The following is a 19,146-nucleotide window of genomic DNA, read 5'->3' as shown; positions in this document are numbered from 1 at the left end:
TACTGTTCTTGCAAACTACTAAATTAGCTTGCCTGTTACTGTTTAATAGTACTGAAAGAAGGCAGGTGACTTGTGGGTCAGAAACAAAGAACTATCTTACTCCAGGCCCACAAGTAGCAATGACATCAGCACGCTTGTACTGGGTCATCTTGCCCCAAGTCCCATAGGAGTAACGTAGCATGACTCAGATGGATGCTACACACACATCTGTAAGTATCCATCCATGATGCAAACACACAGTGAGTTTGCATCACAGCTAGGGAACATTAAATTTAGAGTTTTTGTTGCTTTCATGATAACCAGTTAGCAAACCTGTTCTTGGTCAGACATGAGATACTGCTTCATTATACTGTTTGCTAAACATAACCCTAAGAAACAGCTCAGGGAAAGAGTTAGCAGAAAGAAGTCCAAAATTTTGGCATATCCAGAAAGATGTGGGAGCACAAGAGATCCACAAAGTACTGTCTGTCCCAACATACAATGTAGTGGTTTCATCCTCACACTGACTTCCCTATCCATGGGGAGATGGCCTGACCCTGACAACTATCCAGAAGTCTTGAACTTCTCCATGATTAAATCATGCATAAATTAATCCTGGGGTCAAGGATAACTCCTTGATTGAGGCATACTTTTTGTATTCATTCTTTACTAATCTCTGTGGTTAGAAGAAATGATGAGTCTGATGGCCATAGGTCAATGGATTCTTCCAAACTGGGGTAGAAGGACAAATGGAGCCCAGGAGGAAAAGGTACAATGCACTCATATGGTCTCTGTGTGCTATAATTTAAGGATTTTGGTCTGCTTTTAGATTTTTCCAAGTGGAATGAAAAAAAAAAGAAAATAAATCAGAACTCCTTGGCTCTCTTTTCTATAACTTCATTCTGAGAAATCTTCATCTACTCATGCTCATTGAGCACTAATTATTCCTTATAAACTGCATTCGATTGGGGAATAAATTCTGAATAAATCAGAAATGACCCTTAATTTCACAGAGTCCTAATCTAGTGTAGAATTCAGTCAATCTAACAGACCATTAGGATGGGAGGGGAAGTACAGAGTGATGGCCATACGTGGAAGAAGCCCCTAACCTGGGAGTCAGGAAGACTCCTTATGACTTTCACTCATAAGCCTCAAAGGGTGACTAGGAATTACCAGGTGATACATTCGTTGGAGAGGACTAGATGGTTTGGAAGAATGCCCAAGCAGATGGCATCACAAATCAAGTCAGAGAAATTAAAAGTAGTTCTGTGTGTCTGAATCATGGAATTCAAGGTGAGGAACAGCGAACTATGAGGTGGGAGGAGTGGGAAGTGTGAGGCAGAAAGTGTCATGTTCCTATGGGAGTTTGACTTTATTCTGGGAGCTCTTGAACATTTTAAACAGGAACAACAAAATAGGTATTATAGTTCAGAAATTTTATTTCGTCTATGGAACGAAAATTGAATTAAGGGCGGAAACAAGCCTGGAACAGACAGATCATTTGAGGATGTTGATGTCCAAGTGGGAACAGAGTGAAGCATCACATTTGCAATATATTTATAAGTTGGATCCATGAGCTTTTATAGACCCCTGGATGCATGAGATGAGCATAATGGGATTCCTAAAGCCTGGAGGCAGGATAACAGTACTTAAGAATAGGTATTTTAAACTTAGGCAGATAAAAGCTCAAATCTTGGCTCTACCACCTAACAGAAGTGGGAAACATCCAGCTTGAGAAATCATTTAGTCTGGCCAAGGCAACTGCAGGCAGGACTTGAAATTCAATAAATTTATAGCAGTCAAATTTTTAAGTTTCTAATTTTGGCTGCAAATGATGTTATAATTATCCAAATTGCCCTTGGCAGAAAAAAAGGTTCCCCACTCATGATAGGATTTAGGGCTTGATTAATTACCAGCAAAAGACAGGTACTAATAACTACTTAGAAGGACTGCTTTGAGAATAAATAACATACTGTATGTCAAGCTCCTGGCACACAGTAATCTTCAATAAATTATACCAAATTTGATTTCCTGGTTCTGTCTAGGCAAGCTGGTTGGATAGGAGAAGCTATTCAAGTTAACTATGTGCTGGACTTACAGCAGTTTAAACAAATCCGATTTATTTTTCTTGTATGATAAGGGAATTGGAGGTGAAGAGCTGATGATATTGACTCATTCAAGAATGTTGTCTCTGCAATTATCTTAGTGTTTGCCTTAGGATCACAGTATGGGTGTCCCAGTTCAACCTCAAATCATCACTTTTATATGTAAGCAAGAGTTGAAGGAAATCAGGCATACAAGAAAGGGCGTAGGGTACTCAGTTATCCTGAGATGAGGAACAGAGGGAGAGAAGCAGAGTTCATGAGGAAATTAATTAGCCTGGTTTTGAATACACTGAGTTTTAGGTTTCTAAGATAAATTAACACCTTGAGATAGATTTAATAAGTAGTTTAATATACTGACCTAGAGCTAAGCAAAGAAATCTGAGATTGCAGGGGACAGCTAGATTCTGCAGGATAAATGAGAGAACCCACACAAAAGTGGAGTGAGAAAGAGGACCAGGTCATGGCTATAATAAACAACTCCATTTAATGGGCAAGCAGAAGCATAGAATCTGCCAAAGAAGGGAGATGGAAAAGACAGGGGAGAGTGGAAAGAGCAACTGTGAAAAGTTTTTTTTAACTCTTTTTTTTTTTCCAGAGCTTATTGATGATGTGAATTGTTAAGTTTTTTGTTTTTGTTTTTAAGAAAAATTTTGAGATAGCTGATTCATGTTTCCGAAGAGACTCAAACTTGGAGTGAGGATCTGCCTCTCAGGACCTTCAGAGGCCCTCTGCCAGTGGCCACAGTTGCTGATTGTGTTGTCCTCCCTTCCTCCAGCAGGAAGGAAGAAAATGAAACACTTACTTACATTTAAAGTTTCCCAATCTATGCAACAAAGTTGTAAGGATGTAGTTTCCAGGAGGAAATTATCAGGCTCTTTCCCTTCTCTAAATGTGTATCAGAGTTCAGAAAAGTACTTCTCAGGGTACGAGGTTTAAAAAAATATATTTGGGTTTCTTTTGTTTCCTCTTGTACAACTAATTCTGCAGGTTGTAGACAGAAACAATAATCCAACCCACTTGGCCTCCCTTTTGTCTATTTCATTCATCAATGTGGTAATTCTTAGAGCATGAATTTGGGAGAATCGAATCCTCTGTTAGCCGAGGATGTCAGTCCAGGCATGGAGATTAAAACCTTCATATGTCCTCTGCAATTCATAGAATTACTAATGTCTATTTTTCCGATCATTCTTTTAAGTGCTGGGATTTTACCTGTTAGTACAAGGGAAAGTTAGCCATACCTCTCCGTCCCGGCGATTCCATTCCATCATGGCCTGAAGCGGTGGCTTTCTTTTCCCTGCACCGAAGGTGGGCTGAGCGAAGGAGCGTGACGCAAGAGGGGGCTGTGTCCTGGATGCTAGCGGGCGCCTCTGCCTCCATCTCAATGAGCCCATTAGCGCCGCAATCTCGCAGCGGCGGCCAGCGCAGCGGCGGGGCGGCAACGAGAGGCTCTGCGCGCCCCAGTCCTGCGTCCTTGGCGGGCGCCCCGCGCTGAGAGCACATCTTCGGCCGCACCCAAGCTTCGCCTGCCTTTTTTTTTCCCCCAGCTCTTCATGCTGCCCAACTAAGAGGAAAAAATGGGCACGGGGGATTTTATCTGCATTTCCATGACTGGAGGGGCGCCCTGGGGGTTCCGACTGCAAGGTGGCAAGGAGCACAAGCAGCCCTTACAAGTGGCAAAGGTAGGCGCACGAACGAGGTGTTACCGCTGCTCGGTGCTGGCCAGGAGGGCAGGAAGGCAACTTCTTGACCTTTGTTCAAGTTCTGGCGCAGACGTCTATTGCTTTGATTGTGATGCTGCCGTTGAGTTTTTTTAGGATGTGGATTGTTGCTGTCTTTTAAAGAAACTTTGGAGAATAATATATTGGCATATGTTATGTAATTAATTTGCAGTTGATAAGAGGGGAAAAAAGAGTCTGCCATATTTATCAACAGAAGAAAAGGCCTACTTTATTAATTGACAAGCAGCAAGCCGCCAGGGAGTAATGCTAGAATATTGTTAGTTACTGTTTTGTGCCATTTTTCTTGGCTCCAGCAAAGAAGAAATGTCCAGTTCAGCATAACCACTTAGCTTGGTTATTTGGGGGACTTTTATAAAATTTTTGGTAGTAACATTTGTTATGTAGCATTTCATGAAAAGGCCAATTTTGGGCAATAACTTTTAAAGTATGATGAAATGTCATAAAATCTATTTTTAAAAACATCCTTTTAAGGATTGGACAGAGATTGATGCAGAAACCCATGTACTGTAGTCTGTCCTCTTTAGGCATCTGGTTAAGAACTGGAAATAAAATTCAAAGATACCTGAAATATAAGGTATTTAAGAGGTATCTTTACAATGCCTCGAATAAGTATTTCCAGTGTTTTTGCTGCTATTAGATTGCTTGTTTCTTAGCTTAATATACTACCAGCTTGCTCAAGGGGGTCTGCTATTATCTCATTAATATCCAGCTAATCTTAAAACACATGAAGCCAAGCAAACTTTTGCCTGATTGTAATAGCAAATTGTAATACTGTTTGAAAGAATGTGAGGTTCTAAGAGATTAATTTCCTATCTTAATACTTGTATTAAAAATGGACCTATATCTTTATAAAGTATATAGACCACTGCCCTTACAGTTATTCTTTCCTTTTGGCTTGTGTGGTTTTTTTGTTTGTTGGTTTGGTTTTTTTTAATGTTTGATGTGAAAAAAGGAGTTTCTTTTCAATCTTCCGCTCCCAGGCATCCACTGGAAAATCCTTTTCTAGAATGTGATGGTGGAATCCTGCCACCTAGTGAACACTGTGAACATCAAGTGTGTAGCATAAAGCAGGGGATGAAAAGCAGGACTTTTGCAACTGGAAAGTTCCTCAGACATCTCCAGTTCAGTCCACTAAATTTAGAGGAGGGGAGTGTCCAGAGAGGTCGCGTAAGAGGCCTGGCGCCTTAGTAGCTGGCCTTCAGCTTGCAACTGGCAGGATCTAAGACCAGAAAGGGGGCTTCAGCAGGTTTCTTTAGGAGTCAATGTATTACAAGCAGCATCAAATTAAACATGATTTGGTGTAAATACAATTCATGAGGCTGAAGCAGATTTGTTCTGAGTCTAGAATAGCAGTTGGCTGGCTCCTGTTACTGAGATTTGGGTTCTAATTCCAGCTCTGATCTAACTTGCAGCCTGGCCTGAGGCTCACCCTTGCTGTCTCATCAGCTGTGTGTGTGTGTGTGTGTGTGTGCATGTAGAGGGAGAGACAAAAATTTTCAGCGCAGTGGGAAAGGAGTAAAGAAGAAATTAAAATATTTAATCCATGAAGTGCTGTCTTGCTTGAGTATCCTACCTTCCTGACACTATATTCTTTTGGAATACTTGCAAATTGATTGAAGTGCAGGGCCAGCGGTGGCTGAAAGCTGTTATTCCCTGGTATCCAGACCTGAAGAGCAGAGTGAGCAGTGGCTTTCTCCTGAGTTTTCTGTGTTCTAATTTCAAAATGTAACCACCTTGTGATTCTTGGAAGAGCTAAAGCGATTTTCTGGGGAAGGGGACTGTGGAGACATTTCTCTGATGGCCACATCTCTGATGCCAGCATTCAGAGACACTGTTAGCTTGTGGGAGGGACAAATAATCCAGTCCCTATACTTCCCCCAAATCATCTTTCCTAAAATGTCTAGGCAATATATTCGTAGTTCTTACAGGATCATTTTTAAAGCCTCTAGGTGTTTGCCTTAGTTTTCTAGTGTTTGCTACAGAGTTAGGGGTTTTAAAATGTCAGAATGAAAGAATCTGGATTTCCATCTTCGTGTGTGTGTGTATGTGTGTGTGTGTGTGTGAGAGAGAGAGAGAGAGAGAGGGAGAGAGATCATAGTCTGCAGGATTAATTTTTTCCATATGTTAAAGAGACTGAAGAGCTTTCTAAAGAAGATGCAAGTTCTAAGTTACTATGGCAATACCCATTTTTGTTGGTATATGCTTTTCTTTAGTTCAAATTTGTTATACATTTTTTTTAGTAGCATTATTTCTCCTAGAAAGCCCTGGAGCAAAGTGCTTGTCACTTTTTATGTTATCAAAGCTGTGGCTTTGGTGGGATCATTATTTGTTTTTAAAGCACGTAGTCAATTTAGTTCTAGTAGTGCTCTCTCATTGAGTTCAAGGTGAGGTGCATGTTCCTGGCCCTAACCCTTTAGGGCGTTGTCACCTCCAAATAGGAGAACGCAAAGAAAGAGAAAGAAAGGCCAAGTGGAGACTTGTTGCTGGCTAATAAAATATTCATGATTATAAATTTGGGAATTAGAGAAAATAAATATTTCCAAGGAAAATACAATTTCACCCAATGCTTGAACAATGCTCCTCTCTATAGACAAAAACAAATTGTTGTGGAATATTAGAGGATTTTCATTTTTTCATAATACTGTATAGAATGAAAACATAACAGATTGGAAAAAAAAACACAAGAAAAGTTAGTCTGATGTTACTAAGTAGTTTTATAACTTCCCATAAATACCCTTCTAGTAGCATGTTAAGTCACTTGTAAGAGACGTCAAATAATTTTAGTGTTTGGTGGGCTGAAATGTTCACAAACCACAGATTTTTAAAGAGTACTAACAAGAATATTAACAATCAAAACTTTTCATTGACAGTTGAAAGTCAATGCCATAATAATGTTTTATTTTAAAAATAGTCAATTTTTTAAAAGGCCCAAACAATCAGTAACATTAGCTTAGTTTTGAATGTTTATATATCTTTTAATTTATGTTCTAAATACTTGTGATGGGAAGCAAACATTTATAATACTGAGCAGTAGGATAGTAGTACTACTCGGAAAAGTCTATTTTCAAGAGATCATCCACAGAAGTAAAACTTATTCAGACATAACACTGCATTTGTGTGTGTGCAGATGTCCTTGTAAAAAGAATGTTAGCACTTTTGCTTTACAAAGCTCTCTCTTTGGGAAAAATATATGTACATGGCCAAACCTCTGGACCTACTCTAGGCAGATCACTTTGGAAAAGCTTCACAGAAAGAAGCGGAGAGAAACTTGCTTTATAAACAAATCATACACACTACTCAAAAATATCTCACATTTTGAAAATAATGAACAAAAATGTGTTCACACTTTCCAAGTTTTAATATAGTTTGAAATTTATTTTTTCTTCAAATCTTGTAAACTCCTATGGTACTTATTTTATTGAATTTTAATTCAAATTTTCAAGTAATTGTTAAAATTGAGATGATAGAGTACAATAATTCATTTCCAGAGGCAGAAATGGATTTAACAATCTTATTTATTATTGTATAAGTGCTCCTTAAAACTGTGTCCAAATAGGTAAGACCTATTTCAGATAACATCGTTCTGATCACTTAGTGCCATCAGTGAGGTTCTAAATGTTTCAGGTAGATTAATTTCATAAATACAGCTATTTCTAAAGAGACTAAAAAAGATTTTAATATGTTTGGATGTGTATATTTGAGAATAAATATTCTTTACTATCAATGGAAACCAGTAATATCTTTATTAAAATACACACCTAATTACTGAAATGTTTAATTTAGTTTTTCATTCTTTCTAGAAATTTCAAAGATAAGGTTCTTTACAAAACTTAATGGGTACTAAGTAAATCTGTTAAGCAGGTGTTATTTTAGAATTGCATGTTTTAACCCATTATGTCCCCTTGTGCTATAGGTATTATATAGCACACCTAGAAAGACTAAAATTGAGCAGTAGATATACTACTTATGATAACTTTGAAATAAATATTCTATTACCAATTTTCACAAAATTGAAAACTTGGGGCTTAGTGGTTAAGACAGATCACTGTTGAAAAATGACAGCAAGATGAAATATTGACTATGCATGAACTTTGCTATGATATGAACGTAGCACATGTGTAGCTAACATGCACTAAGCCTTTGCCACATGCCAGGAAATGTCCCAAGTGTTTTTAAGGTATTATCTCTTCAAAGGATCCTTAGAAACCTGAGAAGTAGGTATGACAAATATTCTTGTTTTAGAGGTGAGGAAATTGAGGCAAAGACAGGCTAAGTTGCTTGCCAAAGGTTAAGCTATAAAAAACAACAATGTGATTTGATTTTTCTGCTTCCTCTTTGGTGGAAACAGGTACCTGAAAGGACAAAGGTAGGTTAAGTTGGTCCCAAAAGGAAAGTTTATATTTATAAAAGAAATACCATTCCTTCTGTTTTTTTTTTTTTTAAAAACAAGGTTTTAAAATTTATTTTGAAAGTCAGAGCTACAGAGAGAGGGAGAGACATGGAGAGAGAGTGTGTCCATCTGCTGGTTCACTCCGCAGATGGCTACAGCAGTCAGCACTGGGCCAGGTCAAAGCTAAGAGCCATGAGCTTCTTCTGGGTCTCCCATGTGGGTGGCAGGGGCCAAAGCACTTGGGCCATCTTCCACTGCTTTTCCCAAGTCGTTAGCAGGGAACTGAATGGGAAGCGAACAGCCAGAACTTGAACTGGCACCCACATGGGGTGCCAGCTTCAGAGCTGTTGGCTTTACCCACTATGCTACAATGCCGGCCCCATCCTTCCTGATTTTAACTGGTCTGGGATTCTCCCTGGGCCCTAGGATCTATGAACAATCTAAAGGCAATCCTGCCATGTGGTTAAGTTTCACAACCTCTACTATAGAAAGTTGGGGCCAGATGCGTCTCCATGGCATTTCCAGAAGGCTGGCGCCATATGCCCTTCAGCATTCTCCCAAACCCTTTCCCAGCCAAGTTAAGAGAAGGACCAGAAGGAGGCCACGTTTCCCAATCGGAGCTATTGGGAGCAGGTCATAGTTAGTGGTGGGAGAATTTTCCATTTTTATAGGCAAGGTAGGTTGGCTGAGGGGAAGATAATAGGTGTTGGGAAAATCCAGGCTCATCACTGTGAAGATTGGGGGTGCCTTCCAGAATGGGAGACTGATAATCTGCTCCCTGGAAGTTTGTCTTCCTTACTAATGGCTTGCTGGCCTTTCTGAGTGGCATGGGTGGGAGTGTGGGGAGAGGGCAGGGGAGAGTAAGACTGGAGGAACATGCAGGGGAGGGAGAGAAGGAAAGCAGTGGGGGAGGGCGGTGGAGAGAAGGGTGGGAGCGGAGAGAGAGGGGAAGAGACTCTGATTATATAATGTTCTTTAAAATTAACAATCACCTTAGTTTAATACCCAACCAAAGCTCAGAGCACTTACTTCTAACTTGAGAGTTCTAGACTTTGACAGTAACTTTCAAGAAACATTTCTCTAGACCAATTCAAAGGATACATCTGACTAATTACATCTCAAGTTACTAAAGTACAGATTTGCACTAAAAAAAAGGGGGGGGGGGAGGAAAAGTTTATATTTCTTGTTGAGCCCAAAATCAAATCTCCATTCATTATATCTAGAAACATAAGCATCAATGGAAGTCACATAAGTTGGTGATAGATTTTCAGGACCAAACATCAAATACATGTGATTGATGACAGGAACCTTTGTGATGTAACCGGTTTTTTTTTTTTTTTTTTTTTGAGTATAAAGTCATTCAGTTATAAACATGAAACCATTTTGTCTGCCAGTAACTGCTCCCAACCAAAATAAAGACAAATAGTCCCTTCCTTAATGATACTTTGGGCAGATTCCATACATTTCTTGTGGTTTTTAGTTATTAAAACAGTCTAGTTCAATTAAAGCTTCAATCTAATATCTGACTGAATTCTTTCCCTAAGCACCATGGGCCAGACTTGTGGCTCCAGGTCTTGGTGTGGGGAGAAAGGCACTGTCTACTGTATATTCACATCCCTCCAAGATTTCAGGGAGGAGCAGAGATTGGACAGGCAAGGCAAAAATGAATATTATTTATTTGTAATCGAATGAAGGGATATTTGTCTCTTTGTTAGTTGACTTTTCTAGTCAATGTTGAATGACCATTAATGTCTTCTTGGGGACTTCTTGGTAGACACACATGTGGTTTCTTGCAGGAGCCCTGGAGGGTCTCCCCAGTGCACAGTTCCCAAACATAAGAACTTAGGTACCTGCCCAATCTCTTCTGTACCTTCCAAGTACAGTGGCTCATCAAGATGCCAACCTACTTTTTTTTTTTTAGGGTAAGGGTTTATTGATGGGGGAAATCCTATTGGCTGGAGGGAAGGAGCAAAGAAGTGGGGGGGGGGGTCGAGAGAGAGAAAGATCAACAGAGAGAGTGAAGAAGAAAGAGATCTGGAGAGAGAATACATGTTTAGGAAGCAGGTCCTGTTGTATCTTTGCAAGGGGACAGGAAAGTAAGAGCAACAAATCCCATTAGAGTGGGGGTGGAGGTGACACCCGTTGTTGAGCCATCTGGTCACCTTGCTACCAGCAATAGTGGCCAGGGTTAGAGCCTAAGGTGGTGTCCAGGATGTAAATCATGCCACAAACAAGACTGTACCACTTTACTAACATTCCTCTCTTTCGCTTCTTATAAAGCAAGTGTTGTATGGGATTACATCAGCCCCAGAAGTCCAGGAGGGGTGGAGGGACAATGATCTGTCTTTAGAGCTACTTCCTGCTGACATGGGGTGATAAGTTACTCTCCGCTAGCGTGGAGTGATGTCTCAAGCCACAATCTCCTGGGTGGGGAGCTGAGTATATCCCTGTAGCAGCATTCGGTTGACCACCTGGTTGGTGAAGGCTTTGCTTTTTTCCAGTATCACCTCCTGTAAACACTTAAACAGACAAGATAGTATAAAAGCCAGGGTGAGAATAGCAGCCTATGGTCCTAAGAGTGACATTAATCAAATAATGAGAGGATTTCATAGAGGAGAGGAAATTGTGTGTGTGTGTGTGGGGGGGGTTTCTCTTGACCATAGTTAAGATCGTTTGACGGATGTGGTTTTACCTGGCCTGATTGGTTAACATAACAACAACACTGTTAAGGACCATCTGTTCCATAGTAGCACGTCTGTTAGTGAGGTGATACAGCTTTGGAGACCTCAGATGGCATCAACTGAGGTCTCAGTGGACCTAGTGACCTCTTCTTGCCAGCCCCAAGCTAAGAGCTTAATCTCTCCAAATAGGGTACTGGAAAAAGTGTTCAAAAGCATCCATGTTTTCATGATAGTCACTCATCCACAGGAAATTTAGGGATCTTTTGCTTTGACACTGGGAAAGTCAGTATGCAACACCATTGTGATAGATAAACTGTACCTCACTGGATAATGTATACATATTTTTCATGGTGATGATTTTAGAGGATGAATGTAGCTTCAAAAATAACCTCCTCTGTTAGTTAATACATGTTCAAGGAATGTAAGCTAATTTACATATTTGGCTTAAAATTCTTCACATTTGTATATCTTAATAATTTTCCACATATTTTAATACATGTTATTGCCTGATACCAGTAAATTGACAAAGTTTTATAATTGTCAGTTTATAGATTCAGGAAATTGATACTGAAAAAAAATTGCAAAAAAATTGTATGAAAGGTTCCAAAGTCAAATACAACTCTTTGCTTCTACCAGAGTCATTATGTAGCACTCCCCCGAGAGCCTGGGTAAAGAGGACAGTCAGCCACTTAGTGTTACTGATAGTTCCAGAGACTTCGACACGGGATTTGTATGACAATGAACCTCACCAGATCTTGGATTTTTCTTTTCTTTTCTTTTCTTTTTCTTTTCTTTTTTTTTTTTTTTTGACAGGCAGAGTGGACAGTGAGAGAGAGACAGACAGAGAGAAAGGTCTTCCTTTTTGCCGTTGGTTCACCCTCCAATGGCCACGGCGGCCGGCGCATCGCTCTGATCCGAAGGCAGGAGCCAGGTGCTTCTCCTGGTCTCCCATAGGGTGCAGGGCCCAAGCACTTGAGCCATCCTCCACTGCACTCCCGGACCACAGCAGAGAGCTGGCCTGGAAGAGGGGCAACCGGGGCAGAATCCGGAGCCCCGACCGGGACTAGAACCCCGTATGCCGGCGCCGCAAGGCGGAGAATTAGCCTAGTGAGCCGCGGTGCCGGCCTTGGATCTTTCTTAAAAACACTGATGACAATTTCTTCTTTTAATGGACCTGATGAAAAGGATTACAGAAAAGCACTCATCTCCAAGCTACTGTGCAATGGGAGAAAGACTGGAAAGGGAATTCATTCACTTGTGAATAAACCTGAAAAATACATGGACTCAGATGTTAGTTGTGTATATTAACAGGTTCCTGATGCAACCAATGCCATGAGGCTTTTGTAACAGGAAATGGGGGATTTCTGAATCAGTCTCAGTAAACAGTCCAACAGAGTCAACAACTTCAACAAGTCAAAAACCTCATCTGAGAAACAGATTGCTCTGTTCCCATTGCTCTTTGGGGAATATTTCATTTAACCTTCATGGTAAGAACAAATTTACATGATTACTTTAGGCACTTTATTTTTCTGCATTATCTACAGATTCCTGAAACTTTTGTATTTAAAGTCTGTAAAATCCTTTGGCACATGGCAAATCACTAGATGATGTTTTCCGTCAGTAGCATACAGATCCCTTGTGTTTCAGAGAAATGTACTAAAAAAGTTCGTAGATTCACCATTAGAAACATAGTGAATGAGACATTGTGCTTCCAGATTCTGTAACAGGTAGTTGTCTTCCTTTCCATTGGTGCTTGGTTCTTATGATCCCTCTCCCTCAGGGCTGGCTTCTCCTCTGTGTTTGGAAGCAGGCTGGGTACAGAAGTGACACAACAAGGAAGTTATCCAGAACAGAGGTGTGCATTTATGTTCTGTCTGGTTCTTCCCAGTTGATACCCTCTTTCCTTTTCATCCCCCCCCCCTTTTTTATGACAGGCAGAGTGGACAGTGAGAGAGAGACAGACAGAGAGAAAGGTCTTCCTTTGCCGTTGCTTCACCTTCCAGTGGCCGGCGTGCTGCGGCCGGGGCATCGCTCTGATCCGAAGGCAGGAGCCAGGTGCTTCTCCTGGTCTCCCATGTGGGTGCAGGGCCCAAGCACTTGGGCCATCCTCCACTGCACTCCCGGACCATAGAAGAGAGCTGGCCTGGAAGAGGGGCAACTGGGACAGAATCCGGCGCCCTGACCGGGACTAGAACCCGGTGTGCCGTTGCCGCAAGGTGGAGGATTAGCCTAGTGAGCCGCGACGCTGGCCCTTTTCATCCCCTCTTTATAAAAATTAACCTTGCTTGAATTTTATCTTTTTAGGACACATTTTTTAACCTAGGACGTCTGTAATAAGGGTAAATGGGTATCATTCTTCCCCTTACCCCAAACATCTTACTGCCTTTAACAGTACCTTTTGCAGATAAATTTAATTTTTAATTTAAGAGAAATCGACAAACAGAGCTCACTCACATCTACTGGTTCAATCCCTCCAATGCCTGTGACAGCTGGGGCAGGGCTGAAGCCCAAACCAGGAGCTAGGAACTCTATCCAGGTCTCCCATGTGGGTGACAGGAGCCCAGTTTCTTCAGCCATCACTTGCTGCCTCCCAGGGTGTACATAGCAGGAAGCAGGAGTTAGGATCCAGAGCAGGTCTCAAACCCAGGCATGTGTATATGGGACGTGGAAATGCCCACTCTTGCAGGTAGTTCTGTTGAAGAAATTTGTATATGATGTTGACTGATGCCTGGCACTTCTTGAATCACCTATTAAATAAAATGAGTGGGGCAGTCATTGCCATGCAGGGGGTTAAGTTGCCACTTAGGATACCCACATTCCATATCAGAGTGCTGGTTAGGGTTCAGGCCATTCTGCTTCCTATGCAGCTCCCTGCTAATTGTGCCTGGAAGCAGCAAATGATGGCTCGGTTATTTGAGTTCCTGCCATTGATGTGGGAGACCTGAATAGAGTTCCCAGCTCCTGGCTTCAGCCTGGCCAAGCCTCAGCTGTTGTAGCAGTTTAGGGAGGGAACCAGGGATAGAAGATCTTTCTTTCTCTGTCTCTCTTCTCTCTGTCACTCTGCCCTTCATGTGAATAAAAAAAATCTTAAAAAAAACATACAATGATCAAATTCTGAAGTTATTCCCACGTAATATCTGCATTACAGAAGCATAAAGAGGCTGAGTAACTTTCCCAGTCCAATGCGTGCTTAGGGTCACCTCGCTGATCTGCCTCCAGGGTCTGTGTTCTTAGCTGCTACACCAGTCACTTTCGTGAACAGCCATGAAAAGTGGAGACAGGCATCTAAACCGAGATGTTTGTGATACCTTAAACCAAACTTGTTTTCCTATAAGTTAAATGAAATAACTTTTCTTTGAAACTCTTATTTCCAGAGCAGATAATTTAGGAAATAAAGTAGAAATAGATTAGAAATCTTTGCAATTCTTCTTTTTTTTTTGTTAAATATTTATTTACTTATTTATTTGAAAGGCAAAGTTACAGAGAGGCAGAGAGAGAGAGAGAGAAGTCTTCATCTGCTGGTTCACTCTGTAGGTGGTGGCGATGGCCAGAGCTGCACTGATCTGAGGCCAGGAGCCAGGAGCTTCTTCCAGGTCTCCCATGTGGGTGCAGGGGCCCAAGGACTTGGGCCATCTTCACTGCTTTCCCAGGCCATAGCAGAGAGCTAGATTGAAAGTGGAGCAGCCGGGACTCGAACTGGCGCCCATATAGAATTCCAGCATCACAGGCAGCAGCTTTACTTGCTACACCATGACGTCAGCCCATACAATTCTGCCTTTTGAAGGACTTTTTTTCTTTGATTTTCTTCTTAGATTTCTCATGTCTCATTTATTTATTTATTTTACAATGACAAAATTGAATGCATTTATCATAACAGCCTGGTTTTTGTGGTATATATACACTGTAGAATAGTTAAATCTAGCTAATTAAGAAATGTATTACCTTGTGTAGTGATTATTTTTGTAGTGAGAGTACTTAACACTCACTCTATTCGCATTAATCAAGACTACAACATAGTGTCAGTAACATAGTCACCATACTGTACAGTAGATCTTTTGAACTTATTCCTAACTAACCATAATTATTATTCTTTGATCAAGATCTCCCCAGCCATCACCCCTCCCCCAGCTGCTGGTAACTACCATTATACTTTCTACTTCCATGAGGTCAGTTGTGTTTGTATTTCACATATGAGTAATATCCTGTGGTATTTGTGTTTCTATGCCTGCCTTATTTCACTTAACATTATGTCTTCCAAGTTCATCTGTGTTGCTGCAAATTAGAGAATTTGCTTCTTTCCATGGCTGAATACTATTCCACTGTGTACATAGGTCACATTTTCTTTTTCTGTTGATTAGCACTTAGGTTTTTTTCTATTCCTTTGCCATTGTGCAACAAACTTGGAAGTGTAGCTATCTCTTAAACATACTGATTTCATTACCTTTGGATATATACCTGATAATGAGATTTCTGAATCACATTGTAGTTTGATTTATAATTTTTGATGAACCTCTGTATTATTTTCTATAATACCTATATTAGTTTACATTGCCACAACAGTATGTAAGAGTTCCTTTTCCTCACAGCTTTGCCAACACTTGCTACTTTTTGTCTTTTTGATAATAGCCATTCTGATTGATGTGAGATAATATTTCATTGTGGTATTGATTTGCATTTCTCTGATAATTAGAGATGTTTAGAACTTTAAATATAACTTTTTTTTTGGTCATTTGTGTGCCTTGTTTTGGGAAATAGCTGCTCAGATCTTTTGCTCATTTTTAATTGGGTTATTTGTTTTCTTGCTATTGTTTGAGGTTCTTTTTATATTATCCCCTATCAGATGTATAGGTTGTAAAAATGTCCTCCCTTTCTGAAAGTTGTCTCTTTACTCTTTTGGTTGTTTCTTTTGCAAAATAAGTTTGATGTAATCCAGTGTATCTATCTTTCTTTTGTTGTCTATGCTTTTGAGGCCATATCCAAAGAAATCACTGGCCAGACCAAAGCCATAGAGCTTCCCCCTGTTGCTTCTGGTAGTTTTGTAATTTCAGGTCTTCCATTTAAGTCTTTAGTTCATTTTGAATTGATTATGGATATATTGAGAGCTAAGCATCTTAACTTCATTCTTCTGCATGTGGATATACAGTTTTCCCAGCACCATTTATTGAAGAGATCTTTCTTTCTCCAGTGTGTGTTCTTGGTACCCTTGTCAAAAATCAGCTGGCTATTTTCTTAGTGCCTTTTATGTTGTTTTTAGCAGAATGCTACAGACTGGATAATTTATAAGTAAAATAAATTTATTTAGTCTAGTTATGGAGGCTGGAGAATCTTATATTGAGATACTAGCATCTGGTGAGCAGAGCAAGGGAGAGGGCAAGAGGTTGAGAGCAAGAGAATATGCGCAAGGGGATGGCATTGTGGCTTAGCAGGTAAAGCTGCCACTGGCATTCTGTAAGGGTGCTGGTTTGAGTCCCAGCTGCTCTTCTTCTGATCCAGTTCCCTGCTAATGTGACTGGGAAAGCAGTAGAGAATGGCCCAAGTGTTTGGGTCCCTTCTGCTAGGTGGGAGACCTGGAAGAAGCTCCTGGTTCTCAGCTTCAGAGCCACATGGCTCCAGCTGTTGCAGCTACTTGGGGAGTGAACCAGCAGATATGGGATGCCAGTGTCACAGGCAGAGGCTCAGCTCACTACGCCACAGCACTGGCCCCCATCATCTTCCCTTCCATCTCCCATTGCCACAGCAGATGGAAGATACCCTGCCCCCCTCTCTCTCTGCCTTTCAAGCCTTTCAAATAAATAAATCTTTAGAGAGAGAGCGAGCATATACACAAGAGAGCTTTCTTTCTTTTTCTTTTCTTTTTTTTTTTTTTTGAAAAAGCCACATGTGAGATAATAACTACCATGTTAAGAGCCTTATTCCATTCAGAGGTGTGGTGCTATGCTATTTAAAGATTTTATTTATTTATTTAGTTGAGACGTAGAGTTATAGACAAAGAGAGGGAGAGACAGAGAGAAAGGTCTCCCATCCACTGGTTCACCGCCTAAATGGCTGCAAAGGCTGGAGCTGGGCCAGTATGAAGCCAGGAACCAGGAGCTTCTTCTGGGTCTCCCACATGGGTGCAGGGGCCCCAAGCACATAGGCCATCTTCTGCTTTTCCAGTCCATAGCAGAGAGCTGGATTGGAAGTGGAGCAGCTGGGACTAGAACCAGCGCCCATATGGGATGCCAGTGCCACAGGCGAGGCTTAGCTCACTGTGCCACAGCACCAGCCCCTGGCATCTTACCTTCTTCTTCTTTTTTTTTTTTTTTTGACAGGTAGAGTTATAGACAGTTATAGAGACAGAGAGAAAGGTCTTCCTTCCATTGGTTCACTCCCCAAATGGCTGCCACAGCTGGCACTACACCGATATGAAGCCAGGAGCCAGGTGCTTCTCCTGGTCTCCCATGCAGGTGCAGGGACCCAAGCACTTGAAACATCCTCCACTGCCCTCCCGGGCCACAGCAGAGAGCTGGACTGGAAGAGGAGCAACCGGGACTAGAATCTGGCACCCAAATGGGATGCCGGCGCCACAGGCAGAGGATTAACCAAGTGAGCCAGGCGCCAGCCCAGGCTTCTTACCTTCTGGCTCCCATTGCCACTTGCAGGGTTAGAGGCAGAGCCTGAGAGAGCTCAGTGGCTTGCCTGAAGTTCCACATCTTATCTCCGACAGTAGTGGAACCAGTCTTTCCCTGGGTCCTAAGTGATCACACTTTCCAAAAATCACACTAGTCAGTCTTATTTGAAAGGCCAAGTTACCAAGAAAGGGGGAGAGGGGGAGAATCTTCCATTTGCTAGTTCACTCCCCAAAAGTCCTCAATAGCTGAGAGTTGGCCAGGCCAAAGCCAGGAGCCAGAAACTCACGTGGGTGTCAGGGGCCCAAGTAATTAGAATATCTTCTGCTGCCTTCTCAGGCACATTAGCAGGGAGCTGGATTGGAAGTGGAGCAGCTGGGAGTCAAATTGGCACTCATATGGGATGCCAGCATCAAAGGCAGTGGCTAAACCCACTGTACCACAATACTGGCCTCTTATATGGATTTTGTATACCCAGTTTTATTGAATTCTTTTATATTTCTATCAGTTTTTCTATGCTTTTATATATATAAAATCATGTCATCTGCATGGGTGGCAGGGGCCCAAGTACTTGAGACATCTTCTACTGTCTTCTCAGGTACATTAGCAGGGAGCTAGATCAGAAGCAGAGCAGCCAGGACTCAAACCAGCATTCTGGATATGGGATGGTGGCATTGCAAGTGTTGGCAATGCACCACAACTTGAGCCCCAGTTTTGGTATGTGTGAGTCAGAACTCAAATCCAGGGACTCTGATATGTGATACAGGCATCCTAAGCAGCAATTTACCCACTGTGCCAAACACCTGCCCTTGTCTTCGATTTTTGACAATTTAATTATAAAATGTCTAGAGGTAATTTCATTTCGGTTGAAGCTAATTGACATCCCTATATTTGTGTATTTGTTGTATGCTTTTCTGGTTTGGAAAATTGTCCATCATTTCTTTAAATTAAAATTTTTAATCCTTTATTTTTATTATTTCTTCTTGAATATCAATAACTCATAAATTTTCTCTTTGGATACTGTCCCATAAATCCTCAAAGTTTTTTCCCCTTCCTTTTCATTTTTTTCTTCTTTGTGTATTTTTAAATAACCTGTCTTCAATTCCACAGATTCTTCTTCTTGATCAGTTCTGCTATTGATTTTCTTTATTGCAGTTTTTTGTTTTCTTCATTGCATTGTTTTGCTTTAGGACTTCTGTTTGATTTTTCAAAAATTATTTCAATTCATGTGTTAAATTTCTTGGGCTAGTCACTATTTCCTCACCTAGCTGAAATTTTTTCTCTGTATTTCATGAAAATTCATTGGACTTCCTTAAAGCTGCTAGCTTGATTCTTTGTCAGGCAGTTCATACATCTTAATCTATAGTGTCCTTCACTGGCCCCCTATTTTGTCTGTTGGGGGAGGCCATGTTTCCCTGATGGTTCTTGATCTCTGTGGTTGTGCAGTGAATTCTGTGCATTGAAGAAGCAGGTGCTTATGACAGCCTTCATAGTCTGGCTTTGTCTGAGAATATCCTTCATAACTCTGATTGGAAATTTGTCTGTGGTCCCTAAGCTCAAGACTGCTGAAGCTGTTACAGTGCTGGAAGGCACATCTAAGCCCAGTACCACCAGGGCTGACACGAAGTGCTGGGATGCTCTTAG

The 19,146-nt window shown here is 41.1% G+C and overlaps 1 protein-coding gene across 4 annotated transcripts in view; it reads left to right on the top strand.

Annotated features, from left to right (window-relative positions):
• Positions 1-19,146, top strand: part of SYNPO2 (synaptopodin 2) — a 221,038-nt gene that overhangs the window by 25,668 nt on the left and 176,224 nt on the right. For 3 of the 4 annotated variants that reach the window (XM_051819804.2, XM_002717223.5, XM_070047673.1), the window contains exon 1: positions 3,623-3,763. The exons of the other annotated variant lie outside the window; for it this stretch is intronic. In XM_051819804.2, the coding sequence (XP_051675764.1) occupies positions 3,659-3,763 (105 nt within the window). In that variant the 5' untranslated portion in view covers positions 3,623-3,658. Of the gene's footprint in view, positions 1-3,622; positions 3,764-19,146 lie in introns of those variants that run through there. 4 annotated transcript variants of the gene reach the window in all.

Source organism: Oryctolagus cuniculus, chromosome 8 (genome assembly GCF_964237555.1).
Source record: "Oryctolagus cuniculus chromosome 8, mOryCun1.1, whole genome shotgun sequence".
Taxonomy (NCBI): domain Eukaryota; kingdom Metazoa; phylum Chordata; class Mammalia; order Lagomorpha; family Leporidae; genus Oryctolagus; species Oryctolagus cuniculus.
Note: the sequence above shows the minus strand (reverse complement) of the source record. Positions and strands in the feature narration are given on the sequence as shown.